This window comes from Battus philenor, unplaced genomic scaffold (assembly GCF_028537555.1).
Source record: "Battus philenor isolate CCGP_79_NKW_IND1 unplaced genomic scaffold, ilBatPhil1.0.hap1 SCAF_27, whole genome shotgun sequence".
Taxonomy (NCBI): Eukaryota; Metazoa; Arthropoda; class Insecta; order Lepidoptera; family Papilionidae; genus Battus; species Battus philenor.
Genome location: NW_027181690.1, coordinates 7,156,641 through 7,182,766, shown reverse-complemented (window position 1 = coordinate 7,182,766; position 26,126 = coordinate 7,156,641). Strand labels below are relative to the sequence as shown.

At 45.6% G+C, this 26,126-nt stretch overlaps 7 protein-coding genes across 7 annotated transcripts; 4 read left to right on the top strand and 3 right to left on the bottom strand.

Moving 5' to 3' along the window:
• The first annotated feature begins 7,214 nt into the window (after positions 1-7,214).
• LOC137925713 (chorion class A protein Ld2/Ld41-like) lies at positions 7,215-7,633 on the top strand. Its single transcript, XM_068769183.1, has 2 exons — positions 7,215-7,271; positions 7,343-7,633. Exons 1-2 carry the CDS (start codon positions 7,215-7,217, stop codon positions 7,631-7,633), a joined length of 348 nt encoding a protein of 115 aa, XP_068625284.1.
• Positions 7,634-10,227: 2,594 nt separating this feature from the next.
• Positions 10,228-10,788, bottom strand: LOC137925712 (chorion class B protein PC10-like). The gene is made up of 2 exons (XM_068769182.1): positions 10,735-10,788; positions 10,228-10,653 (listed from the first exon to the last, which is right to left on the bottom strand). The coding sequence occupies exons 1-2, from the start codon at positions 10,786-10,788 to the stop codon at positions 10,228-10,230; spliced, it is 480 nt and encodes a 159-aa protein (XP_068625283.1).
• A 351-nt stretch (positions 10,789-11,139) lies between these two features.
• On the top strand, positions 11,140-11,567 carry LOC137925711 (chorion class A protein Ld2/Ld41-like). The gene is made up of 2 exons (XM_068769181.1): positions 11,140-11,196; positions 11,277-11,567. Exons 1-2 carry the CDS (start codon positions 11,140-11,142, stop codon positions 11,565-11,567), a joined length of 348 nt encoding a protein of 115 aa, XP_068625282.1.
• An 8,602-nt stretch (positions 11,568-20,169) lies between these two features.
• Positions 20,170-20,730, bottom strand: LOC137925709 (chorion class B protein PC10-like). The gene is made up of 2 exons (XM_068769178.1): positions 20,677-20,730; positions 20,170-20,595 (listed from the first exon to the last, which is right to left on the bottom strand). The coding sequence occupies exons 1-2, from the start codon at positions 20,728-20,730 to the stop codon at positions 20,170-20,172; spliced, it is 480 nt and encodes a 159-aa protein (XP_068625279.1).
• A 351-nt stretch (positions 20,731-21,081) lies between these two features.
• On the top strand, positions 21,082-21,509 carry LOC137925708 (chorion class A protein Ld2/Ld41-like). Its single transcript, XM_068769177.1, has 2 exons — positions 21,082-21,138; positions 21,219-21,509. The coding sequence occupies exons 1-2, from the start codon at positions 21,082-21,084 to the stop codon at positions 21,507-21,509; spliced, it is 348 nt and encodes a 115-aa protein (XP_068625278.1).
• A 2,667-nt stretch (positions 21,510-24,176) lies between these two features.
• Positions 24,177-24,737, bottom strand: LOC137925707 (chorion class B protein PC10-like). The gene is made up of 2 exons (XM_068769176.1): positions 24,684-24,737; positions 24,177-24,602 (listed from the first exon to the last, which is right to left on the bottom strand). The coding sequence occupies exons 1-2, from the start codon at positions 24,735-24,737 to the stop codon at positions 24,177-24,179; spliced, it is 480 nt and encodes a 159-aa protein (XP_068625277.1).
• Positions 24,738-25,088: 351 nt separating this feature from the next.
• Positions 25,089-25,516, top strand: LOC137925705 (chorion class A protein Ld2/Ld41-like). The gene is made up of 2 exons (XM_068769175.1): positions 25,089-25,145; positions 25,226-25,516. The coding sequence occupies exons 1-2, from the start codon at positions 25,089-25,091 to the stop codon at positions 25,514-25,516; spliced, it is 348 nt and encodes a 115-aa protein (XP_068625276.1).
• The last annotated feature ends 610 nt before the right edge of the window (positions 25,517-26,126 follow it).

The window sequence follows — 26,126 nt, the reverse complement described above, 5'->3', positions numbered from 1 at the left end:
TGACAGCCAACAATATGTTCCTTACATTGGGGTTTTCATTTATATTAATAGACCGAAGAATTAACCTATGAAAGTGCGCATGCCCATCAATTAACTAATTTTGAGGAAATCCTTGGAAAAAAGGAATTTTCGAAAAGCTTTCCAGCAATACGTTTATATTTAATGTGGTTGAACTTGCAGCCGCAGATGAGGAAAACAATTGGCCAATGTGAAAGAAAGCCTCGTTCGTCTTATTTAATTTCATGTGAAGAGAAAGCTTACTGAAACTTTTGTCGCTTGCTGATTTCAACATAGTTTTCATTGTCTCATCAATTCCTTCATAGTCCTTAAGACAAACGAATGTTACAATATTGGCACATCAAAATATTTGTGTTGGACACATACAGACCATCTTTCTTAAATTCTAGTATTCTATCTGTCAAATCTTTCTTAGGGCGTCCCATTTTAAGAGCACAAAAAAAAATATTTTTGTAAAACACTTGCGTGCCTAAAGCGTTACAAATGAACACTGCTCGAGTGCTCATATGCAACATCCCCAACTCGAGCGATAGGCAACGAACAAGAGAGACTCGAAAGCTTTCGTTCTGTCGAGTCAGTTCGTGTCCAAAAAGTGCGTCGACCGTTTCGTCCAAAACGAACTTCACTCAAGTTTAATTGACGCGAGTCGCGACTCGGGCGATACGATAATAATTTAATAATCCATCGTACGAACACTACCATTTATTTCGCATTTATTCGCATTTATGTGTATTTTTCGCATTTATTCGCATCTATTTCGTAAATACGAAATTTCCGTACCCCTAGTAATAAGATATAACTTGGGAAACTTGTATTTTAGGAAAATTCTTAAAGGAAAAAAAAACTAAATAAATTGAATAGTTTATTTACTTGCTTTTCGTTTTTTGTTCGCATGATGTCGCAGACACAGCTAGTTTATAAATGTTAATAATTTATTAACAAATGCACGGAAGCTTAAGCTTTCCTGCATTAAACGTGCACTAGAAGCCCGTGTAGCGAAAATACAGCTCAGTCGAGTCAAACAGCGCAGCAACGTTTTCAGATTTTCTCCTTCACACAGGTAATATTCATTTCCAAACAAGTACTAGATAAAGAAAGAATAATAAATTTCCAACTTCATTATAGCATTTGTTAAAAACTTTTAAACAAGTTTGAATCTAAATAAAGAGATGTTTAACAAAAGTATAGTTTTCATATTAATGTTTACATGTCGTTTTAAAATACTTTGAATTGAAGGTTTCAACAATCCTAAAATATATTTTCATCAACATTTACCTAATCCTGTAAATCAATGGTATATTTATGCATCAAATATTCTCTAATCGTTCAAATTTATTGGTTCTTTATCCTCCCAAGCCTTTATAATTTTTAATGTCAACCCACTCCTTTATGCTAAACGCACAACGTAATTAATTACTACGTTTATCGAATAGAAGACTTTGATTGATATTAATATATATATATATATATATATATATATATATATATATATATATATATATATATATCTGTAACACGTAATCAACCTCATTTATTTTGCAAGCAAACTAACTTGGCGGTGAACAATGCCATTCGATTTGTTACAACTGCGCTTACAAATTTCAAGAAAATTATTAGTCTCAAGGTACCAAAATATCTAAACTTAAAGTAATACCGTTTTAAAACCATGGATGTAGAGGTTTTCTCCGCGGTAACTGAAATAAAATACTCTTGTCTGAAGTAAACCGACCGGTTGATCTATAAAGGAATAGAATACATTAGGATCGTTTCGGAAGATGTTATTGCTGTTGACGTTGTGGCTTTGACGGCTTCGACTCAACTGGGCCTCCGGAACAGACATTCGTTCTCTAAAGCTAATATTTGCAGAAACAGGTTGCTGCGAAAATTAATATTTATATCCCAGTGGTAATATTGCCATACATGAAGCTGATATTCACACGCGTGCTCACATCATCGAGAATTATCTATCCATTACCTGTTCGTTATCAAAATACATAGCGAAAATACGTTAAACTCTTTTAAACTTTCAATACTGTTTTACATCTATAATGGTAACGTCTTACGAAAAGAAATAAAACATCAGAGTTGAAAAACAAATAATGATTCGTTTTTTATTTTAAATTTCAAGTTTATTTCGTAAGCGCATTATTGTACGGATAATCTATGATATATTTAGAAAAGAGATCCACACCCGCACCCTCGCAAGCCGCTGAAAGCGCCTTCAGACAGTAGACCGGCGGCCGGCGCGGGGCCGGCCAAGTCCTCGCTCACGATAGCCACGTCGCCGTAGCCGCGAGGTAAGGTTTAGGAGGAGGGCGCGAAATGTGCAGACGATCCATGTGGTCATGCGCGTGTCGCCTGCGCTCTGGGGACGACTGACAGCTGCGGGCTATATGCACGTGGACCTCCAGCGAGTGCGGGTGCAGGACCACTCCCCGCTAGTCCAGTGCACTCGGTGCCTGGGTTACGGCCACACCAAACGGCATTGCGCGGAGAGCGAAGACCGCTGCAGCCATTGTGGTGGCCGGCACCTACGCGCCGAGTGTCCGGATCGGCAAGCCGGGAAACCTCCCGCTTGCCGGAACTGCCGACAAGCTAAGGCAGACCGGTGGGACCACGGCGCATTCGACGAAGACTGTCCTGTGCGGAGAAAGTGGGACACCATTGCACGGGCGTCCGTAGCGTATTGCTAAGGGCACCCAGGTGACTCACCGCACTCTCCGCGCAGGGCACCACCAGTACCGCGTGGCGCAGCTAAACCTGCAAAGGTCCAAGCTCGCTACTGCCGAGCTGATATGCGAAGCGCCGAAGAGAGGCTGGGCGTTCGCATTGGTCCAGGAGCCGTATATCGGCGCTATTGGCGAGATGAGGCACTACCCAGGGACAAGGGTGGTACAATGTGTCGCGCGAGGCAACGGGGAGGTTGTCAAGGCGGCCATTGTGCTATTCGACGACACCATCGATATCACTCAATGTCCCCAACTCACGTCTGGCAACGTTGCCGTGGCCAGGCTGAGGACTGGGGCTTGGGAGATAGGGGTGGTGTCCGTCTACCTGGAGCCTAATACGCCCGTCGGACCATACCTGGACCGGATCGGCTCGGCCGTGGAGGGCTTGGGGACTGCCAACGTGGTGCTGAGTGGCGACGTCAATGCGCATAACACCTGGTGGGGTAGCCGGTCCACGGACCGAAGGGGAGTGGAGATCACAGCCGCCCTCGACCAACTGGGGGTGCACGTGATGAACCAGGGGTCTGAGCCGTCGGATCACAGGGCAATTGTGTTCAATCTGAAGCTTGACAGGTCCCGAGGCACGGACGTCAAGCGGACCACACGGCAGTACACTACCCGTAGGGCAGACTGGGGCGAGTTCCATCGAACTGTCGCCCGGCTGCTATCGGATCGCTGCCTGACGTCTGCCGAGGTGAATCAAATCACCGAGGAGGGGGCGTTGGACAGCATGGTCGGTCGGTACGTGGAAACCGTGAGGGACGCTTGCGAGTTGGTCCTGCCGAAGGCCTCCAAGCGGAAGAGGACGGAATTGCCCTGGTGGTCCGAACAGCTCTCTCTCCTCAAGGCGGATGTCTTGAGGAAGAAGAGAAGGATCAGGGCCGCGAGGCCGGCTCGTAAGGAGCTGGTCTGGCGCGAGTACTGCGACGCGAAGGAGGCATACCGCCTCGAGGCGAGGCGCGCTCAGACCCATAGCTGGAAGCGTTTCTGCGAGAGGCAATATCGCGAGACCATGTGGGACGGGATCCACCGTGTGATGCGTCGCACGGAGGTGAGGCGAGAGGACGTCCCCCTCGTCCAGTCAGGTAAAGTGCTGGACGCAGCGGGATCAGCCAGGTTGTTGGCGGAGGTTTTCTTCCCGGAGGATGACCCCGGGAAGGACAATGCGGACCACAGAACTGTAAGAGCTAAGGCCGATGAAGTCAATTCGGGGGACCATGACGGAACATGCGATCCCCCGTTTACGATGGAGGAGCTCCGATGGTCCGTATCGACCTTCAATGCCAAGAAGGCACCTGGCTCTGACGGACTCACCGCGGACATCTGCCGAGCGGCCGTCGCCGTGGACCCCGCTCTGTACCTCGCGCTCTCCAACCGGTGTCTCGCGCTTTCCCACTTCCCCACGAGATGGAAGGAGGCAGTGGTCGTAGCGTTGCGGAAGCCGGACAAGGAGGACTACACGCACCCGAAATCCTACAGGCCCATCGGACTCCTGCCGATTCTCGGCAAGGTCCTAGAGAAAATGATGGTCCGTAGGATCCGGTGGTACACTGCGCCGTATGTCAGCAGCCACCAATACGGCTTTATGCCGCAGAGGTGTACCGAGGACTCCCTGTATGTCCTGATCCAGCATCTGCGAACTCGGTTGAAGGAGAAGGAGATCGCAGTGCTGGTATCATTGGACATGGAGGGAGCCTTCGATAACGCCTGGTGGCCTGCTATACGGTGCAGACTGGCAGAAACTCGTTGCCCCGTGAATCTGCGGCGCCTTGCCGACAGCTATTTTAGCGATCGCAAGGTGTCCGTACGGTACGCGGGGGCAGAGTGGGCCAGAGAGACCACCAAGGGGTGCGTGCAGGGATCCGTAGGCGGCCCAACCTTCTGGACCCTCCTCATCAACCCTCTCTTGGAGGAGGTGGTAAAGACCGGGACACACTGCCAGGCGTTCGCAGATGACGTCGTGCTGGTCTTCTCGGGGCAGAAGGCCCAGGACATCTCGAGTCGGGCCAATGCCGTTCTCGCCCATGTTCATGAATGGGGGGTTAGGAACAAGCTGAGGTACGCACCACACAAAACCAAGGTGATGGTGCTAACCAACAAGCAGAAGTTCGACTACCCATTACTGAGCATGGGGGGCGAGCCGCTTGGCCGGACTGGGGAGGTCCGGATACTAGGCCTCACAATTGACGATAGGCTCACGTTCAACAGTCACGTGAAGAACGTGAGCAAGAAGGCACAGGGCCTCTATCGTCAGCTGTGCAGGGCTGCGAAGGTATCTTGGGGTCTGAACTCGGAGGTGATCAGAGCGATGTATCTGGCGGTGCTGGAGCCGACGATTTTGTATGCAGCGAGTGCATGGGCGCCGGCGGCTAGGAAGCTGCTGGTCCGCAGGCAGTTGGACGCGGTCCAGCGGGGCTTCGCGCAGAAGATCGCGAGGACCCACAGGACCGCGTCCCTGCACTCGGCCCTTATACTTGCCGGGTTGCTTCCCCTGGACCTTCGGGTCCAAGAAGCAGCCCGCTTATTTGAAATAAGAAAGGGTCATTCCCGGCAGGTGGTAAAGGACCGAGACCTGGAGGTACCGGTCAGCTACCTGAGACTACCACACCCGTCTGGTCAAGTTGGTGTGGAGTTCTCCTGTCTGGGGGAAAGTGCGGAGGAAGTCCGACTTGCCACCGCGGCTGCCGATCTGGTAATTTATACCGACGGCAGCCGCATAGAGGATAAGGTGGGTGCGGCGTTCTGCGTCAAGCGGGGCGCCGTAGAGTCATACACAAAGAAACTCAAGTTGGGCAACTTCTGCACCGTATACCAGGCAGAGCTGCTGGCTCTAGCTGAGGCAACAGGGTACGCGGCCGGCGAGTCGGCGCAAGTCTGCGTCGTACTGAGCGACTCGCGGTCCGCTCTCGAAACTGTCGCAAGATCGGACACCCTCCATCCCTTAGCGTTAAGAGTGAAGGAGAATGTAATGAAAGCGAGAGAAAAAGGGAAGGATGTAAGGTTGTTCTGGGTGAAAGCGCACGCGGGGATGGAGGGGAACGAGAGGGCGGACCAGCTGGCCAAGGAAGCGGCCCTGAAGAGTAAAAGACGACCAGAGTACGAGAGATGCCCTGTTTCATTCGTCAAGCGGCAACTGAGACTGGAGTCGCTCGACGAATGGAACAGGAGGTATGTGGAAGGAACGACGGCTTCGGTAACGAGGATGTTTTTCCCGGACGCCGTCTCAGCCTACCGCGTGCTCCGCAGCATCGAGGTGGACGCGGTCTCGGCCCAGCTCTTCACGGGGCACGGGGGGTTCTCTGAGTACCTTCATAGGTTTAAGCTCAAGGAGGACCCCTCGTGCTTCTGTGAACCGGGCGTGGACCAGACCGTGATCCACCTTGTGGCCCGGTGTCCCGCATTCGGGGGACTCCGGTTCGGCTTCGAGTGCCGGTCTGGTGTGCAAATCAGGGAGGAATCAATAGCCTCCCTGATAGGCGAAATTGAAACTAGAAATGACTTCCTCGAGTACTGTAAAATAATCATAATACAAGCAATTAATAAAAATAAAAGTAGGTAAAAACAAAACAAAATTAAACAAGACTGAAGTAAAATAAATAATTAATTGTATAAGAAAACAACTGTGATAAATGTACCTAGTAAATAAGAACTGTAAAAAAATAAGAGGACGAAAGAAAGAGGAATAGAGTATAAGGGCATAAAAGAACAGAAATGTGACATGATAGACAGAAAAGAACGGATGATAAGATGAACAAGAGAAGATCATGAAAATAAAAAAATTTATGTGAAAAAATAATTGTAAAAAAGGTCCCTGTCCCAAAAATCAGATAGGGGTACGAGAGGCCCCCAATAGCGGGGGTCATAAAAAAAAAAAAAAAAAATACTCGTTCTCGTAGCACGGACACGCCGTGCGGTGGCACGGGGGAGGCGCTGGTCACGGCAAAGCCTCCGCCGTCGGCGGCGGCCAGCGCGGCGGCGGCGGCCAGAGAACACTCATGGTAAGCCGGGACCACGTCGTACCGCCCCCCACTGCACCCGCTGTACCCACGCACCGGCACGCATTGCCCGCAGACACTCTGCAACTGAACCAAATCTCAATCAAGACACATGCTTACAACTAGTTCAATAATTTTTTGAAAACAAATTCTCTTAAAACTCATTTGAATGAACGAGTGAGTAGTCAGTGAGTAACTTTAAACTCTTATTCCCGGCTTTTATACGGTCGAGTCATGGATTGGTTTGTCAAATGTTGAAAATTACAAAATTAGCAAAATATGATAGGCACGTTAAACGTGACCAATTTATGAAAGTAGGTGATAATTTGCAATTAAATCGTTTATTTTCGTTAAAACGGTTATCCTGTTGTCTTATGATTGTGGTTCAGAATTCTTCGTTGATGCAAAACCACGTACACGCTGATTAATTGAAGACGGTTTCAAAACAGCGAAACAGAAGAAAGAAACAGACATGTCACCGTTCGCCTTCCTCGGAGCACTGTTGTGCATGACCGCGTGCGGGGTTCAGGTAAAAGAGGAGCATAGTTTATAAACATATTTTTTGCGTATAATTTTTTTAATGAAATTGTTATCGCCCAGAATGCAGTCGCGCAGTGCGGGGTACCACAATACGGAGCCGGTGTGGTGATGGGAGGCCGCGGTCTGGGCGGCTGCGGCTGGGGCGCTGCGGAGCCGGTGGGCGCGTACGGCGGGGCCGGGACGGGTGACCTGGACGTCGCCGGCGAGCTGCCCGTGGCGGGCACCACGCTCGTCGCCGGACAGGTACCGATATTGGGCGCCGTGCAGTTCGCAGGGGAGGTGCCCGCGGCAGGCGTCGTCACCATCGTAGGACAGTGCGGCTGTGACTGCTTCGGCAATCTATTGCATTGATGATAAACTCAAGATTTAAATAAAATGTAATACTTCATTTCATGCTTTTAAATTTTATTAATACCCGCTAGCACCTCTTTTGATAGTACAGCTCGGAGAAAGAGATAACTCGCCGAATCGAACTCGGATGGGCAGCGTTCGCGAAGCACAAACATCTTCTCGTCCTAAATATCGAAAACCTGAAGGCAAAAGGCTTCGACCGGTGTATGGTGCTGGTTGTGACCTATGGATCCGAGAAGTGATCGTTTTCTTTGGACCCTATAAGAAAGTTAGAGATCGCCCAAAGAGCTAAGGAGAGGGCTACGCGAGCAACTCTTCTGCTGGAACAAAGCAGGAAGTGGCAGAGGGCTAGGCAGGACCCACCTTCGTAGCGATCGTTGGCAGAGGCATGTGCCTTGCAGTTGGCGTCTATCGCCTGGCATGATGTTAACCGTGAGTACTCATTTCTAAAGGCATGATACTAAGCGTTTGCTATAGTAAAATATTTCAAGAGTGTTGTGTGTTTTAAAGAAATAAACAATTAAATTGAGACTGTGCTAATCCATTCATTCCTCCTTATCTCCTATTGACACTGCTATGTAACAATCTTAGTAAAATGCAGAGCATATCGTGTTGTAAGCTTCAGAGGGAAAAATGTTTCCATATTAAATTTTTGGCATTAACGGTATTAAGGGCGTAGCATAACATCTCTCTTCCTCTCTCTCCTTCGGGAAATAATTTGTGCTATCCTTAAAGAGTTATCCAATTATCTAAACTGCTGCGCTATCCAGACGTTTCTGTTCATGTGAATCGTTTTGTGTTCGGACTCTTGGTTAACATGTACTTATGCAAAGCGTCCAGTATCTAAATAAATAAAATTAGTTGTAGTAACAAAAAATAGATACCATTGTACCACCACATTAAAAACTCTGTTTCAGATTTTAACCTAAATAAATAAATAAAACAGGAGTGTCTTTTTGTAATATTATAATTACCGCTTTTTATTACATGCATAATAATATAGGTTTTTACGGTACATAAACAAAAATTACATTTTTTGAAGTTATATCGGTCTGTCTGTTTGTTCCGACTAATCTCTGAAATGGCTCTTCGGATGACTGTCAATACACGTCAAAAGACAAGAGTTGTACTGACAGGCAGCTAATGTAATAAGACGTAAGTTAAGATAATTTTATTTTTGAAAAATCCTTAAATGTATAAAGACAAAATAAACAAAATAACTTTGTGGTTAAATTCCACGCGAATGAAGTCGAGTGTACAGCTAGATTATAAATATTATTAGTTTCTTTCCAGAGAAGCCCCTTTGGCGTTAAAACTGACAAGTCATGTCAAAAAGCGCTGACACGTTTTCAGATGTTTCCTTCACGGAGGTGTTATTCATCATTCACAAACTATTACTAGATAATAAAATAGGAATATATTTCCAACTTATCTGTAACATTTTGTTGAAAACATTCGGACATATAAAAAACTAAATAAAGAGATATTCTACAAAAGTAAAGTTTGAACAAGTCGTATTAAAATACATCGAATGAGAGGCTTTCAATAATTCTAGACCTCATTTTCATCAATCCTAATTTGATAATTCAATTATATATAACCATTATACAAAATGTATCGCAAAAATTTTATTAGTTTTTAATTTTTAACGTCAACCCACTTTACTTAAAGCGCGATACGTTATTAGCGACTATGTTTATTAAATAAGGATATTGATGTATAGCAATAAAACTTATTCAATATTATTTATTTTGAAAGCAAACGGAACTAGATTAGCGATAAAACAGAATGTCATTTAATTTGTAGCATCGGTGCTTACAAATCCTAAAACATATACCTAAAACTAAAATTATAGTGTTTTATAATTTTATGAGAGATTTTTCTAAGTTAGCTGTAAACATTATTATGTAAAGTAAAATAAATGTTTGGTCATACGAAAAGTTTGTATTAGCACGGTGACGGTAGATGTTATTTCTGTTAGCCTTGCGGCTCCGACAAAATCACCCCAACTGGGCTTGCGGAACCGAGGTCCGCAAGAGCTAACATTTTCAGAATAAAGCGCCTTTTAATAATGCTTAAGAATTAAAAAAATTGTTGATCTATACGGAGTGCTTATATCGGCATGGTTGAGTTAGACGTTATCGCTATTAGCCTTGCGGCTTTTACACCTCCAACTCAACTGGGTGTCCGAAACCGTGTTCCTCAAGAGGCCCTATTTGCGAAAAATACCTATAAACAAAACTGTCTAAAACCCATTCAAGCCCCTGAGGGAGTAATGTGACAAAGGAAGTCGACAGCAGCACGCGTGCTCAAAGCAATAATGTTCATCTATTCATTAATTATTCGTTATCAACAGCAAGTATAAGTTTAGTCATTTGTAGATACTGATCAAACTGCTATCACAATCAAAATATTATTTAATATTTAGCTAGTTTATATATACAATAGCTCAATAGCGTTAATAGCGAAATTTTATGAAAGGATAATTGCTGGCTACACCATATAAATGAAATAGTTAAAATAGTTTTGTTGTTGATTTTACTTTCCAAATTCAATTTGTGACCACATTATTATGTAGATTATTAATGACATATTTAAACGAGAGCTCCACACCCGCACCCTCGCAAGCCGCTGAAAGCGCCTTCAGACAGTAGACCGGCGGCCGGCGCGGGGCCGGCCAAGTCCTCGCTCACGATGGCCACGTCGCCGTAGCCGCAGCCGTACGACACGGCGCCCGCACCGGCGGAGGGCACCGCGCCCTCCAGCTGCGTGCTGCCGAGGAATGGCAGCTGCCCGGTCACAGCCAGCACGCCCGCGTACTCGTTCTCCGACAGCACGGACACGCCGTGCGGTGGCACGGGGGAGGCGCTGGTCACGGCAAAGCCTCCGCCGTCGGCGGCGGCCAGCGCGGCGGCGGCGGCCAGAGAACATTCATGGTAAGCCGGGACCACGTCGTACCGCCCCCCACTGCACCCGCTGTACCCGCGCAGCGGCACGCATTGCCCGCAGACGCTCTGCAACTGAACCAAATCACAATTAAGTCACACTCATGAAAACTAATTGAATAGCATTTCATTTTTTAATTTCCTCATTAAACTCACCGATACTAAAAATCCGAGGAAGCTGCAGAGGCGTACGACGTTCGTGGCTGGCATTTTGTTTACTTGCACTTCAGTACTTTGAATGAACCAGTGAGTAGTTAGTAACTTTACGCTTTTATTCCCGGCTTTTATACAGCCCAAGCATACCTATGTTTCTCAATTGTTGAAAATTATACGTGACCAAATTATGAAAGTAGATGATAATTTGCAATTAAATTGTTTATTTCCGTCAAAACGATCAACTTATTGTCTTAAGATTGTGGTTCAGAAATCTTTGTCGATGCGAAACCACGTACACGCTGATTAATTGAAGGCGGTTTCAAAACTAATACAAAATCATAGTATAAAAGCATACATGCGTGAAAATAATTTACCAAGTCAGTGAAACAGAAGAAAGAAACAGACATGTCACCGTTCGCCTTCCTCGGAGCACTGTTGTGCATGACCGCGTGCGGGGTTCAGGTAAAACAGGAGCATAGTCCATAAACATATTTGTCTGCTCGTATCATAAAAAGGTTTTGAATGTATTTGTTAATGTTCAGGACGCGATCGGGCAGTGTGTGATGCCACAATACGGAGCGGGTGTCGCGTTGGGAGGCCGCGGTCTGGGCGGCTGCAGCAGGGGCGCTGCGGAGCCGGTGGGCGCGTACGGCGGGGCCGGAACGGGTGACCTGGACGTCGCCGGCGAGCTGCCCGTGGCGGGCACCACGCTCGTCGCCGGACAGGTACCGATATTGGGCGCCGTGCAGTTCGCAGGGGAGGTGCCCTCGGCAGGCGTGGTCACCATCATAGGACAGTGCGGCTGTGACTGCCACGGCAACCTGTTGTATTAATCAATTCATTAATTCAAGATTTAAATAAATTTCATCTTATGTTTTCGACTTTTGACTTTTATTTCAAATCATTATTAGTGCCGCGTGTTCGTAACATCGCAAAGTGACAACAACATGTGATGAACTTAGTAAAATATATATTGTATTCATGACATGCTGCGTGCTGTAAATGAAAACGCTTATAGGGACTTTGGCTCAATTTTATGTGATGTTTGTGGAAATAAGACCTCCTTTTCTCTCTCTCCTTCGAATAAATCTGTGCTGTCGTTAGAGAGTGTTGCAATTATCTAAACTGCTGCACCAATGAGACGTTTGCGTTTTTGTAGTAGGGTTTGGTGTTTGGATTCTAGATTGACGTGTATTTATGGAAGGTCTGTAGTGTCCAAATAAAATAACATATGTTTTAGAAAATATGTAAACACAAAATCTAGATTTTCCAACACAACATAAATTAAATTCAATGTAGTATAATTTTTATCTTTTTACGAAGCTCATAAACTCTGCACGTCAGCAGATAAGCTATACATTCACCCCTTTAAAACGTTTACACCAATTTATTTCCAATCAACCTGTGTAAAGGGATCGCTCTGAATATGTAACACTATTTTTTTGGCAGTAAATAGTCCAGAGGGACAAAAAGTAAACAATGATTAATTTTATTATGTCGTAATTAGAATTTCGAAAAGGCTGTTACTAACCGTTACACCAACATTGCGTTATTTACCATTTACAGAAAGTTTATTTTTGGGATAGATACATTTGCCTTGTGTTTAGCAACATAGTTTTCGTTGAAGTAAAAATCTCTCCCTCTCGTAACATGCAGTTCAATCGATCGTATTCGCAGAAAACTTCGCGTGACACGACTTATCAATTTTAGCTGCAAATGGGCTTCTCGTGTACGTCGCACGCGTACGGTACTACCAGCGGGAAGTGGATAGAAGGGGTACGTACAGTAAATTGTCTATAACGATGACAAACTACATAAAATATTATTAACGGAGATCGAATAATTGTATATATAAGCCAATGTAACTTTTTAAGGTAATAAATTATGGAGACGGCTTCAGGAAGTTACAAATAAATGAAACAACCAAAATATTTTTAGCAGTATATTCTAGAGGAAAAAAACAAATGAAGTTTGTCGTCTCCCACGAACGAGCAGGTATTGTTATCCGTCTCACTCATAAATACGTAAAGTGGTTTCCATAATAAGCCACCACGTGAACTTGAGGTACCTACGCATCGCGATAATGAATTTCTTCATAATCAGAGATTGAATATTCGTTTTTCATTAAAATCAACAGATATAATTCACATAATTACATGTTTTAATTGAGCCCAGCGTGTTCTCAATCTGATTGACGACGTGTTATAAACATAACATATAGATATTATGAATTCTTTTAATTGAATGTGATTGAAAATATAAGTTTTTCGTGTCTATAATATTTCCGTTTTTCGTATTTAATACGCGTCCAGAATTGACTCAATAATATTGTTATATACGAGGGTGAATCAAAAAATTCTTGGAATTAATATTAAAAAATGCAAAGATTTAAATAATAATATTTTATTTTTCTACATAATCTCCCTCCAATGCAATGCATTTAGAATAACGCGTTTCTAACTTCCTTATTCCTTGTGAAAAAAAATTATTTCCTTGACTCTCGAAAAAGTCCTCTATGGCAGCTATAACCGCGTCATTATCGTGAAATTTTGTTTCACGAATTTCCTGTTTTAATTTTGGAAATAAGTGAAAATCACTTGGGGCTAAGTCCGGAGAATATGGTGGATGGTCAAGGAGATTGAAGCCAGCACAGCGGATTGCGTTGAGCGCAACTTCCGATCGATGAGCAGGAGCGTTATCTTGAAGGAACAACACGCCCAACGACAGTTTTCCACGACGTTTTTCTTTAATCGCTTCACGCACTTTCGGGATTAAATTTGCATAATAGGGTCCAGTAATCGTCTGGCCTTTTGGCATGTAATCAATAAAAAGGATTCCTTCACTATCCCAGAACACAGAGGCCATAACTTTGCCAGCGGTAGGAGCAACTCGAAATTTCTTAATGGATGGAGAGGATGGTCGTTTCCAAGACATGCTTTGTCTTTTAGTTTCAGGATCAAAATGGTGGACCCACGTTTCATCCATGGTGACAAGACGACGGCAAAAATTATCCGAATCACGCTGGAACATTTCGAGATTACGCTTGCAAATTTCCAAACGTCGCTTTTTGTTTTCGTCGGTTAACATTCGTGGCACCCATCTTGCAGACACTTTTTTGAACCCCAGTGAATCAATTAAAATGGATTGAACGCTACCAAAAGGATCTCTTTAGAATCTCAGCGGACTCGCTCGCAGGTAGTCGACGCGGACGGACGTGCGCTCCCATAGTGCAGTCCCCGGCAGCCCATGCTGCCCGCCAAAGTTACCGACGAGTAGTTGTGTGATTCAGTGTTCGACGCGACAGCCCGCCGGGCGGTCGTGTCTTGTGCAAGTGCGCGCAGCCGACGGTGCGCTCAGAGCGCCCGAGTGTGTGAGTGTGCACGTGCCACGCTGAGGTGGAAAACGCCGCTGGGTTCCAGTGGGGTAAGTACACCAATTATTTCGTCTCCCTTGGGAGACCAATTCGACGCCCTTACCTCCCATTGGTGGCTGCCGCGCAAGCGAGCAGGCTACCGAGGGAGGAAAGACTCTCTCTCCCTGCCGCTAGGCGGGGAGTAACTGACGCGACTCAAACCAAGACCACCGAAACATCATCACGATGGAGGATCTAGGGAGGCACCTAGTCCTCTTCCTCCAAGAATCCCACCCCAAGTTATGGGAAGGCTTCCTAGCGAAGCATAAACGCTTCCTCGGAAGCGAATCTGACGATGGCACAGCAGTGCCGGAAAAAAAAAACTCAAAGGCCGCACACAGGCCAGAGGCCCGTCCGACCCCACAGGGCCGGCCCTCCACCTCCTACGGGAGGTCCAAAACGTCCTCAGAGTCGGAGTCTAGTGGCTCCGACATGGAGGTTGAACAGGTAAAAACGACAGGTGACGAGGGCTTCACTCTCGTCACTAAAAAGCGCAAACGTGCGCTCAAAAAAAGCGAAACTGAGGACACCTCGGTCCTCCCATCCCCAGGCGCGTCGCCGCCTAAGAAAGTGGCCCAGACGGAGCGCAAAGCTCCGTCCCCCGCCCAAGAGATCGAACCACAGGCACCCAGGGGGTCCCAAACCCCCTCCGCCCGTTATCCTTCAGGAGAAGGGCAAATGGGATGAGCTATCCAAATGGATAGCCAGAAACAAGATTTCCTGCCTTAAGGCAAAAAATACCCAGCAGGGTATCATTATCAATATAGGTACGGTAGACGATTACCGTAAACTTACAAAGCACCTTAGGGCACAGAACATAGGGTTTCACACCTATGCTCTCCCGGAGGATAAACAGCTAAGGGTTGTCATCAGAGGCATCCCTCTTGAGGTTGACGCAGGCCTGGCCTTCGAAGACCTTAAAGCGCAAGGCATTCCGGCGAGGAGTGTCTACAGGATGTCCAACTCTAGGACAAAGCAACCCATCCCCTTGTTGATGGCATCAATTGAGCTCTCCCCGGAGGGCAAAAAAGTGTACAACGTAAAAACGTTGTGCCAGCTCAGCGGTATTAAAATAGAAACCCCGCATAGAAAAGGACAGGTAGGGCAGTGTCACAACTGCCAGCTCTATGGACGTTCGGCGCGTAACTGTTACGCCCGCCCCCGATGCGTTAAATGTGATGGCGATCACAGCACAATTAAGTGCGATAGACCGGCCAACTCGGCCGACCCACCAACCTGCTGCCTGTGTAAGGCTGAAGGACATCCCGCGAACTATCGCGGATGCTCCAAAGCTCCGCGCAGGCACCGCGGGGGTGCTAAGCGCAATCAGCGCTACCAGCACCGCCCCCGCCCGGAACCACGCGGTACCACAACCGCCACCCAGCCACCGCCAGCGCCACTGCGCCCGGCACCGGCTCCACTAGTCTCGGCATGGGCCAAACCCCTGCCGGGAACCTAGTCAGTTCGAGCTGCGGCGGCCGCAAGGCCGCAACCACCAGCACCAGCAGCAAGAAGACCCACCCCCAGGGCAGGTATGACAGACTTAGGTGCGGGACTAGAGTCCCTTACGGGATTCTTGGACCGTATAGACATCGATAGCGTTCTAGCGCTATCAAATGACCTCCACGCCGCTAGCGGGTGGAAAGAAAGGATGGAGGTGGCGATCAGACACGCCGCAACAATCAGGGCTCTCAAAGCAGAGCACTAAACACTAGAACTAACCACAATGGGTAGTACAAACATAAAAAGGACTAAACCTAAAACACTTACTGTCGCGTACTTTAACGCGGCCGGACTCCAGTCTCAGAGGGACGAGATCGGCTTGTTTCTTAGGGAGCACGATGTAGACATCATGCTCATACAAGAAACATTTCTTAAACCAGCAACTCGCGACCCCAAGATAGCCAATTATGAAATAGTTAGACAGGACAGGCTGACCGGACCATTAGGCGGCACCCTGATCTATTACAAAAGAAAACTCCACTGTGTGCCTATCACACCCCCCCCCCCTTTAGTTAACTTAGAAGCCACCATCTGCAAGGTGGCAATGACGGGCCATCAGTCCCTAGTAATTGTGTCTGCATACCAACAATGCAAGAAACCAATATTAAAATCGGACCTGGAATCCATTATGAATCTAGGTCCAGCAGTGCTTCTGGCAGGTGACCTCAACAGTAAACACACCTCCTGGAACGCATCAGGTCAAAATCAAAACGGTAAGGTGCTCTTCAAGCTAGCGGGGACACTTAACTATGACATAGTTGCTCCAAATAAGCCGACGAGGTACTCACATTCAGTCACCCATCGGCCGTCAACATTAGACATAGCGCTGCTTAAAAACATAACATTAGAAGTAGCAGCTATAAAGGTGGTACAAGATCTTACATCTGACCACCGACCAGTAGTCATGAAGCTGGGCCGGTCCGGCGGCGAGGTCCCTCTGACCAAAACCGTCGTCAACTGGCGTAGCTTCGGGGTCAAACTCGAGGCCACGAAATCCCAGTACCTGGATGAGATTCCAGACGTAATTGACACGCCCGACATAGCATGCCGAGCGATCAAATCCTTAACAGCTCACCTCTCATCAGCAATCGAAGAAGCCACAAGGGTGATACCCGAATCGGAACACCGACTCGGGGCTCTCCCAGGCTCCATTCGGAGGCTGATTAGGGAAAAGAATGCCGTTATGAGGCAGCATGACAAACATCCTTCTCAGGTAAACAAACAGAGACTGCGCCGCCTACAAAGGCAAGTGAAAGCGCGCGTCTCAGACTTTAGACACGATAGGTGGGATGCGCTGCTTCAGGACCTGGAACCGTCGCAGTACGCGTTCTGGCGGCTGGCCAGAAGCCTGAAGATGGACAACTGCGCAACCATCCCTCCCTTAGTTAGGACAAACAATGCCGATCTCGCCTTCGAGGACTCAGAAAAGGCCGACAGCCTAGAAAACCAGTGCACACCATCTACGCACTACACCGACCCTATTCACTTACATCTGGTAAACACAGAAGTAAGTAGGAGAACCGCACTCCCCCCAGAGGGAGATGCATTACCGGAAGTGACAGAAAAGGAAGTCGCCGAGATCATAATAGACCTCAAACCTAATAAGGCACCCGGGCCGGACGGCATCACCAATAGGGTGCTCCGAGCCTTGCCCGGGCAGCTACTAACTCTGCTTGCAGGTATTTTCAATGTCCTGCTAGCCAGCTGCACCTTCCCCGACGAGTGGAAAGAAGCGGTCGTCATCGGCATCCCCAAGCCAGCCAAGCCCCGAGAGCTGCCAAGCAGCTACCGCCCCATCAGCCTCCTCTGCACCATGGGAAAAGTGTACGAGAGAATAATCCTATCAAGATTGAAGAAATTCGCATTCGGTCAAAACCTCATCCCGGACGAACAGTTCGGGTTCAGACCGAAGCATTCATGTGTACACCAAGTACACAGACTGACAGAACACATACTGTCAGGTCAAGGAAGATCAAAAAAGCCCGTCCTCACCGGCGCACTTTTCTTCGATGTCGAAAAAGCGTTCGACAAAGTCTGGCACGAGGGCTTAATATATAAGCTCTATATAGCTCTATATAGCTCAACTCAAGGTGCCCGATAGGCTTGTGCTCACCATACAAGCCTTCTTGAAGAACCGCACGTTCAGATATCGTGTGGAAGGAGCCCGGTCCTCCAAAAGACCGCTCCTGGCAGGAGTACCACAAGGCTCCTGCCTCTCACCGCTCCTATTCTCGCTGTACACCAGCGACATACCAAAAGACCCCCAGGTCGGACTAGCTATGTTCGCCGACGACACGGCCCTGTTCTACACAGACAAGCATCAGGGCCGAATCACGATCAGACTCCAAACCGCGGCCAACCGCCTAGGCGAATGGTTCCGGAAGTGGAGAATCAACATCAATCCGGACAAAAGCGAAGCTGTCCTCTTCGGCCGGAAATTCGAAAGAAAGCCGATGCGCAGACTCAAGCCAGTACCTGAGAGAAGGAAACTAGGCAACATCACCCTCTTCGACCGTCCAATCCCATGGAAAGCATCGGTCAAGTATCTAGGAGTCACCCTAGACTCCCGACTAAACTTCTCACCTCACATCAAAACCGTGAGGAACAAAGCAGCCTTCGTATTGGGTAAACTCCACCCTCTACTCTGTGCCTCCAGCAAACTATCGCTGAAGCACAAAATTCACATTATAAAGCCTGCGTAAGACCTATACTGTCCTACGCAAGCGTAGTCTTCGCTCATGTCAGCGAGCTGAAATTGAATCGCCTGCAGGTAATTCAAAACCGCTTCATCCGGAAAGCAACCGGTGTGGCACCATACCAGAGGGACGTCGACCTCCACAGCGACTTAGACCTCCCCACAATCAGAGAATACTTTGGAGAGGCGTCAAGGAGATACTTCCATGACGCCATACACCATCGGAACCGTCTGGTGGTCCAAGCGGCCAACTACATACCAGACACACACGCAACGACAACAAAGCGTAGGCCACGCCACGCAGTGCCGGACGAGGACGCTCCGACCCCGAAAGGCATTAAAAAACGCCCCCTGAAAACATCAGAGGGGGCCACCACCAAGTAGACCACATTCAAGATGGCCAGGACACGCCCGACGAAGAGGGCGCACCGAATAGCTACTGCCAAGAGACAGTAGCGAGAAGAAAACATCGAAGAAGAAAACGAAGACATCATCATCATCAACACAGAAGACATGAAGACGAAAACACCGATAAAGCCGACGCCGACTCCAACACCAACATCGAAGGAGGAAAGCCACAGCAACACTAGCTAGTCTCTTGCAGCGCACACACGCGCCGAGAGTCAGCAGTAGGATAGTATATAAATATTAGCTCGCGGGTCTTCGACCCGCGAGCCCTGAGTCCGACGAAGTTGTTAAAGCCCGCAAGGCTAACAACATCATCATCATCAGAAACCAGTCAGTCCAGTAGGATCTCAGCTATATGTTTTATAGTCATTCTTCTGTCTTCCAAAACCAGATTTTTAACCTTTTTGACATTTTCTTCTGTAACGGAGGTTGAAGGCCGCCCAGAACGCGGGTCATCTTTACAGCTTGAACTACCTCTTTTAAATTCAGCCACCCAGTACGCAACCGTAGAATAGGGTACAGCATCACCCCCTAATGTCTGCTGAATGTCCAAAAAAATTTCCTTCGTAGACATTTATCCTCCCAAGCCTTTATAATTTTTAATGTCAACCCACTCCTTTATGCTAAACGCACAACGTAATTAATTACTACGTTTATCGAATAAAAGACTTTGATTGATATTAATATATATATATATATATATATATATATATATATATATATATATATATATATATATATATATATATATATCTGTAACACGTAATCAACCTCATTTATTTTGCAAGCAAACTAACTTGGCGGTGAACAATGCCATTCGATTTGTTACAACTGCGCTTACAAATTTCAAGAAAATTATTAGTCTCAAGGTACCAATACACCTAAACTTAAAGTAATATCGTTTTAAAATCATGGATGTAGAGGTTTTCTCCACGGTAACTGAAATAAAATACTCTTGTCTGAAGTAAACCGACCGGTTGATCCATAAAGGAATAGAATACATCAGGATCGTTTCGGAAGATGTTATTGCTGTTGACGTTGTGGCTTTGACAGCTTCGACTCATCTGGGCCTCCGGAACAGACGTTCGTTCTCTAAAGCTAATATTTGCAGAAACAGGTTGCTGCGAAAATTAATATTTATATCCCAGTGGTAATATTGCCATACATGAAGCTGATATTCACACGCGTGCTCACATCATCGAGAATTATCTATCCATTACCTGTTCGTTATCAAAATACATAGCGAAAATACGTTAAACTCTTTTAAACTTTCAATACTGTTTTACATCTATAATGGTAACGTCTTACGAAAAGAAATAAAACATCAGAGTTGAAAAGCAAATAATGATTCGTTTTTTATTTTAAATTTCAATATTATTTCGTAAGCGCATTATTGTACGGATAATCTACGATATATTTAGAAAAGAGATCCACACCCGCACCCTCGCAAACCGCTGAAAGCGCCTTCAGACAATAGACCGGCGGCCGGCGCGGGGCCGGCCAAGTCCTCGCTCACGATGGCCACGTCGCCGTAGCCGCAGCCGTACGACACGGCGCCCGCACCGGCGGAGGGCACCGCGCCCTCCAGCTGCGTGCTGCCGAGGAATGGCAGCTGCCCGGTCACAGCCAGCACGCCCGCGTACTCGTTCTCCGACAGCACGGACACGCCGTGCGGCGGTACGGGGGAGGCGCTGGTCACGGCAAAGCCTCCGCCGTCGGCGGCGGCCAGCGCGGCGGCGGCGGCCAGAGAACACTCATGGTAAGCCGGGACCACGTCGTACCGCCCCCCACTGCACCCGCTGTACCCGCGCAGCGGCACGCATTGCCCGCAGACGCTCTGCAACTGAACCAAATCACAATTAAGTCACACTCATGAAAACTAAATGAATAGCATTTCATTTTATAATTTCCTCATTAAACTCACCGATCCTAAAAATCCGAGGAAGCTGCAGAGGCGTACGATGTTCGTGGCTGGCATTTTGTTTACTTGCACTTCAGTACTTTGAATGAACCAGTGAGTAGTTAGTAACTTTACGCTTTTATTCCCGGCTTTTATACAGCCCAGGCATACCTATGTTTCTCAATTGTTGAAAATTATACGTGACCAAATTATGAAAGTAGATGATAATTTGCAATTAAATTGTTTATTTCCGTCAAAACGATCAACTTATTGTCTTAAGATTGTGGTTCAGAAATCTTTGTTGATGCGAAACCACGTACACGCTGATTAATTGAAGGCGGTTTCAAAACTAATACAAAATCATAGTATAAAAGCATAGACGCGTGAAAATAATTTACCAAGTCAGTGAAACAGAAGAAAGAAACAGACATGTCACCGTTCGCCTTCCTCGGAGCACTGTTGTGCATGACCGCGTGCGGGGTTCAGGTAAAAGAGGAGCATAGTCCATAAATATATTTGTCTGCTCGTATCATAAAAAGGTTTTGAATGTATTTGTTAATGTTCAGGACGCGATCGGGCAGTGTGTGATGCCACAATACGGAGCGAGTGTCGCGTTGGGAGGCCGCGGTCTGGGCGGCTGCAGCAGGGGCGCTGCGGAGCCGGTGGGCGCGTACGGCGGGGCCGGAACGGGTGACCTGGACGTCGCCGGCGAGCTGCCCGTGGCGGGCACCACGCTCGTTGTCGGACAGGTACCGATATTGGGCGCCGTGCAGTTCGCAGGGGAGGTGCCCTCGGCAGGCGTGGTCACCATCGTAGGACAGTGCGGCTGTGACTGCCACGGCAACCTGCTGTATTGATCGATTCATAAATTCAAGATTTAAATAAATTTGATCTTATGGTTTCGACTTTTGACTTTTATTTCAAATCATTATTTGTGCAGTGTATTCGTATAATTGCAAAGTGATAAATAATTCAAGTTTTATTTAAATCTAATAATACGTCATCTGACTCTTACGTTTTATTATTATAATAAGCCATCAACAAACTTGCATATCATTTTGCAACCCGGTCGGCATGAAAAACGAAATTACTTTTTTTAAAGAATAAAAGATCTAGTCTTGGTTGCTCAAATCTATACGTAGCACTAACGCTCCTGGCCCTGTGCAAGAAGTTGACTTGTATGTCCTGCAGTCTTCAGATGGTGAAAATCTGGTTCAAGGGCTCTTCTGCGTCGTATCGTTACAAATCGTTACTGACATTTAACAGACTTTAATATATTTGAAATGTCCATCTGATATATATTAAAAATAGTTTTAGTTGTCTATGAAAACTTCCATCTTGTAATTGACAACTCTTTCAATACTTTGTCGATAAACTACTGCCCTATTTTGTTTACCGACTAAGTTTACTTACTACCGCACATTAATTTTATTGTCACTTGTTTTACATCACATATTATAATCCATGGACATGTCTTTGTCCAAGACTTTCCTCTGGCATTGTCTACTACAGCTTATGAAGCTCATGCCAGTTTATTTCAGTTTACTTGTATTTTCAAAAATTGCAAACCTCACTCGCTACTTAACAACTATGCCCGCTTGATTGTTCTGGGCTCCTGCTCTATCGGAACATCGCCTTGCCACACACTAGTCCACAGACGGTGGCTACGTATTAGACGAGCTGCGACGGGTAAATCCTCATGGACAAATTTATCTTTTTTGTCACGTCATAAAATCCCATAAAGGTACGCTTTCGCTGGGCAGACAGTTATAAGTTTATAAATCCAGCTTTCTTAAAACGCAAAGCCTAATTGTTTTTACTGATTCTAAACAAACTCTCATATGAGAAGATTTTGTTTCACATCACATGTTGCGAAACTAAACTAGTTCCTTAAATTAAAAAAAAAATGATGGCCACGTTATAATTTTATGGACAAAATGTGTAACTTCGTTATTGAGTTCTACAATACATTCAGCAGTTTTAATATTAAAAAAAATTAACTAGGCACGCTTAAATAGTTTAGGTGATATTCTCTTTATTTCTGAAAACAAGTAATTAGGAAATTAAAAGTTAAATATAAAATACGGACATGCTATCCTAGATTCAAAACAATCTGTAAGATTCTTCTACATCTTGTTGTTGTTTGTATTGCAAAACTAAAGCTCTGTCGATAAAATAGCAAAGTGTAAATAGATTTAGATGTCATCGAACCATAACCGAAACCATGTTATAATTGAAAGCTGTATAAACAAAACTGTTCAGAACAGTTCAGATATTTCCAAAGTTTTAGTAATTATTCGAGATTACAAAACTTAAGCGGAGTAGATTTGAACTGAAAGTAAAGCTTGTTTAATGGACGAAATTCAGTTGTAACTTACAAAAACTAATAGCGAAATTAATTTAAACCATTCAACGACATCTAAGCACATTTATTATATCGTTATATCTATCGAAGACATTGTCGTTGGCGCCCGATGAACGTAGATATTTTCTAGCAATCTATAATTTAGACTATTCAATTAAATCAAGGTGTAGCAGTGAAAAATTAATTTTGATTAACAACTATATTTTATGAGCAATGTGCAATAACGTGATATGAATCTATCACGATCATCACGTTTACAGCTTTTACACCTATTCCATATTTTGCATTACTCCTATTACATAAATGTGATCACTCTGAAGAACGTTACATTATTTTTTCAATCGCTATGTGACCGGCTAAGCTTTGAAATTATGGACGCAGCTTTAATAATTTACTCAAACATTAAGCAACAAAAGGAATTATTTCAGAGTCTCTACTCGCACGTAAACAAATAAAGTCTGTCGTCTACTTTGCACAGGCAGGTATAGTTACTCTTCTCACAAAGAACTAAATTGAAGGATGTTTTACAAAAGCATAGTGTTATTATTAATGTTTAACATGTCCTATTGAAATATGTTGAATGAGAGGCTTGCAATTATTCTAGACGTCATTTTCATCCAAACCCCCCAATCAATTATGCACGTTTATTATTCCTATAGCCTCCCGCACCTTTACTGCAAACGCGATACGTTTAAAGTGGCTTTGTTTTTGGTAAATGTTGTTGCTGTTATCCTTGCGGCTTTGACGGCTTCAACTGGACTTCCGAAACCGAGGTCCTCAAGAGGCATTAATTGCAAAAACAGACTGTACCCCCCTAAAAACTATTTATACCCCCTTAGGAATATCGTGACTAAGGAATCCGACAGTCGCCGCGTGCTCAAAACAATAAGGTTCATCTATTCGTTAATAATTCGATATCAAAACACAAAGCCAATATACCATTATTTTTTTGTATATAGTGATCAAACTGCTATCACAGTCGAAATATTATTTTTAATTTAGCTAGTTTTTTCATACATGTCAATTGTAAATTTTATAAAAAGGAAAATTACAGGCTACGCTATGAGAAAAATAAGGATTAACATAATTGTTTTTTTTTAATTTTATTTTCCGAATTCAGTTCGAGAACATATTATTATGTAGATCATTAATGACATATTTAATTGAGAGCTCCACACCCGCACCCTCGCAAGCCGCTGAAAGCGCCTTCAGGCAGTAGACCGGCGGCCGGCGCGGAGCCGGTGAAGTCCTCGCTCACGATGGCCACGTCGCCGTAGCCGCAGCCGTACGACACGGCGCCCGCACCGGCGGAGGGCACCGCGCCCTCCAGCTGCGTGCTGCCGAGGAATGGCAGCTGCCCGGTCACAGCCAGCACGCCCGCGTACTCGTTCTCCGACAGCACGGACACGCCGTGCGGTGGCACGGGGGAGGCGCTTATCACGGCAAAGCCTCCGCCGTCGGCGGCGGCCAGCGCGGCGGCGGCGGCCAGAGAACACTCATGGTAAGCCGGGACCACGTCGTACCGCCCCCCACTGCACCCGCTGTACCCGCGCAGCGGCACGCATTGCCCACAGACGCTCTGCAACTGAACCGAATCACAATTAAGTCACACTCATGAAAACTAATTGAATAGCATTTAATTTTTTAATTTCCTCATTAAACTCACCGATACTAAAAATCCGAGGAAGCTGCAGAGGCGTACGATGTTCGTGGCTGGCATTTTGTTTACTTGCACTTCAGTACTTTGAATGAACCAGTGAGTAGTTAGTAACTTTACGCTTTTATTCCCGGCTTTTATACAGCCCAGGCATACCTATGTTTCTCAATTGTTGAAAATTATACGTGACCAAATTATGAAAGTAGATGATAATTTGCAATTAAATTGTTTATTTCCGTCAAAACGATGAACTTATTGTCTTAAGATTGTGGTTCAGAAATCTTTGTTGATGCGAAACCACGTACACGCTGATTAATTGAAGACGGTTTCAAAACTAATACAAAATCATAGTATAAAAGCATACACGCGTGAAAATAATTTACCAAGTCAGTGAAACAGAAGACAGAAACAGACATGTCACCGTTCGCCTTCCTCGGAGCACTGTTGTGCATGACCGCGTGCGGGGTTCAGGTAAAAGAGGAGCATAGTCCATAAACATATTTGTCTACTCGTATTATAAAAAGGTTTTGAATGTATTTGTTAATGTTCAGGACGCGATTGGGCAGTGCGTGATGCCACAATACGGAGCGGGTCTCGTGCTGGGAGGCCGCGGTCTGGGCGGCTGCAGCAGGGGCGCTGCGGAGCCGGTGGGCGTGTACGGCGGGGCCGGGACGGGTGACCTGGACGTCGCCGGCGAGCTGCCCGTGGCGGGCACCACGCTCGTCGCCGGACAGGTACCGATATTGGGCGCCGTGCAGTTCGCAGGGGAGGTGCCCTCGGCAGGCGTGGTCACCATCGTAGGACAGTGCGGCTGTGACTGCCACGGCAACCTGCTGTATTGATCAATTCATTAACTCAAGATTTAAATAAATTTGATCTTATGTTTTCGACTTTTGACTTTTATTTCAAATCATTATTTGTGCAGTGTGTTCGTAACATCGCAAAGTGACAACAACTTGTGATAAACTTAGTAAAATATATATTATATTCATGACATGCTGCGTACTGTAAATGAAAACGGTTAAAGGGACTTTGGCTCAATTTTATGTGATGTTTGTGGAAATAAGACCTCTTTTTCTCTCTCTCCTTCGAATAAATCTGTGCTGTCGTTAGAGAGTGTTGCAATTATCTAAACTGCTGCACCAATGAGAGACGTTTGCGTTGTTGTAGTAGGGATTGGTGTATGGACTCTAGGTTAACGTGTATTTGTGGAAGGCCTGTAGTGTCCAAATAAAATAACATATATTTTAGAAAATATTAAAGATGATATTGTATTATTACAGAAATCTCATCATTTTGTATATGTAAACATAAAATTTAGATTTTCCAACACAAAATAAATTAAATTCAATGTAGTATAATTTTTATCTTTATACATTCACCCTGTGTAAAAGTATCGCTTTGAATATGTAACACTATTTTTTGCAGTAAATAGTCCAGAGGGACAGAAAG

Coding starts and splice junctions, on each gene's coding strand:
- LOC137925709 (XM_068769178.1), bottom strand. CDS start 20,730: ATGCCAGCCACGAACATCGTACGCCTCTGCAGCTTCCTCGGATTTTTA. Junction 20,596..20,676: donor TCCTCGGATTTTTAGGATCG/GTGAGTTTAATG, acceptor GATTTGGTTCAG/TTGCAGAGCGTCTGCGGGCA.
- LOC137925713 (XM_068769183.1), top strand. CDS start 7,215: ATGTCACCGTTCGCCTTCCTCGGAGCACTGTTGTGCATGACCGCGTGC. Junction 7,272..7,342: donor TGACCGCGTGCGGGGTTCAG/GTAAAAGAGGAG, acceptor GTTATCGCCCAG/AATGCAGTCGCGCAGTGCGG.
- LOC137925708 (XM_068769177.1), top strand. CDS start 21,082: ATGTCACCGTTCGCCTTCCTCGGAGCACTGTTGTGCATGACCGCGTGC. Junction 21,139..21,218: donor TGACCGCGTGCGGGGTTCAG/GTAAAAGAGGAG, acceptor GTTAATGTTCAG/GACGCGATCGGGCAGTGTGT.
- LOC137925707 (XM_068769176.1), bottom strand. CDS start 24,737: ATGCCAGCCACGAACATCGTACGCCTCTGCAGCTTCCTCGGATTTTTA. Junction 24,603..24,683: donor TCCTCGGATTTTTAGTATCG/GTGAGTTTAATG, acceptor GATTCGGTTCAG/TTGCAGAGCGTCTGTGGGCA.
- LOC137925712 (XM_068769182.1), bottom strand. CDS start 10,788: ATGCCAGCCACGAACGTCGTACGCCTCTGCAGCTTCCTCGGATTTTTA. Junction 10,654..10,734: donor TCCTCGGATTTTTAGTATCG/GTGAGTTTAATG, acceptor GATTTGGTTCAG/TTGCAGAGCGTCTGCGGGCA.
- LOC137925705 (XM_068769175.1), top strand. CDS start 25,089: ATGTCACCGTTCGCCTTCCTCGGAGCACTGTTGTGCATGACCGCGTGC. Junction 25,146..25,225: donor TGACCGCGTGCGGGGTTCAG/GTAAAAGAGGAG, acceptor GTTAATGTTCAG/GACGCGATTGGGCAGTGCGT.
- LOC137925711 (XM_068769181.1), top strand. CDS start 11,140: ATGTCACCGTTCGCCTTCCTCGGAGCACTGTTGTGCATGACCGCGTGC. Junction 11,197..11,276: donor TGACCGCGTGCGGGGTTCAG/GTAAAACAGGAG, acceptor GTTAATGTTCAG/GACGCGATCGGGCAGTGTGT.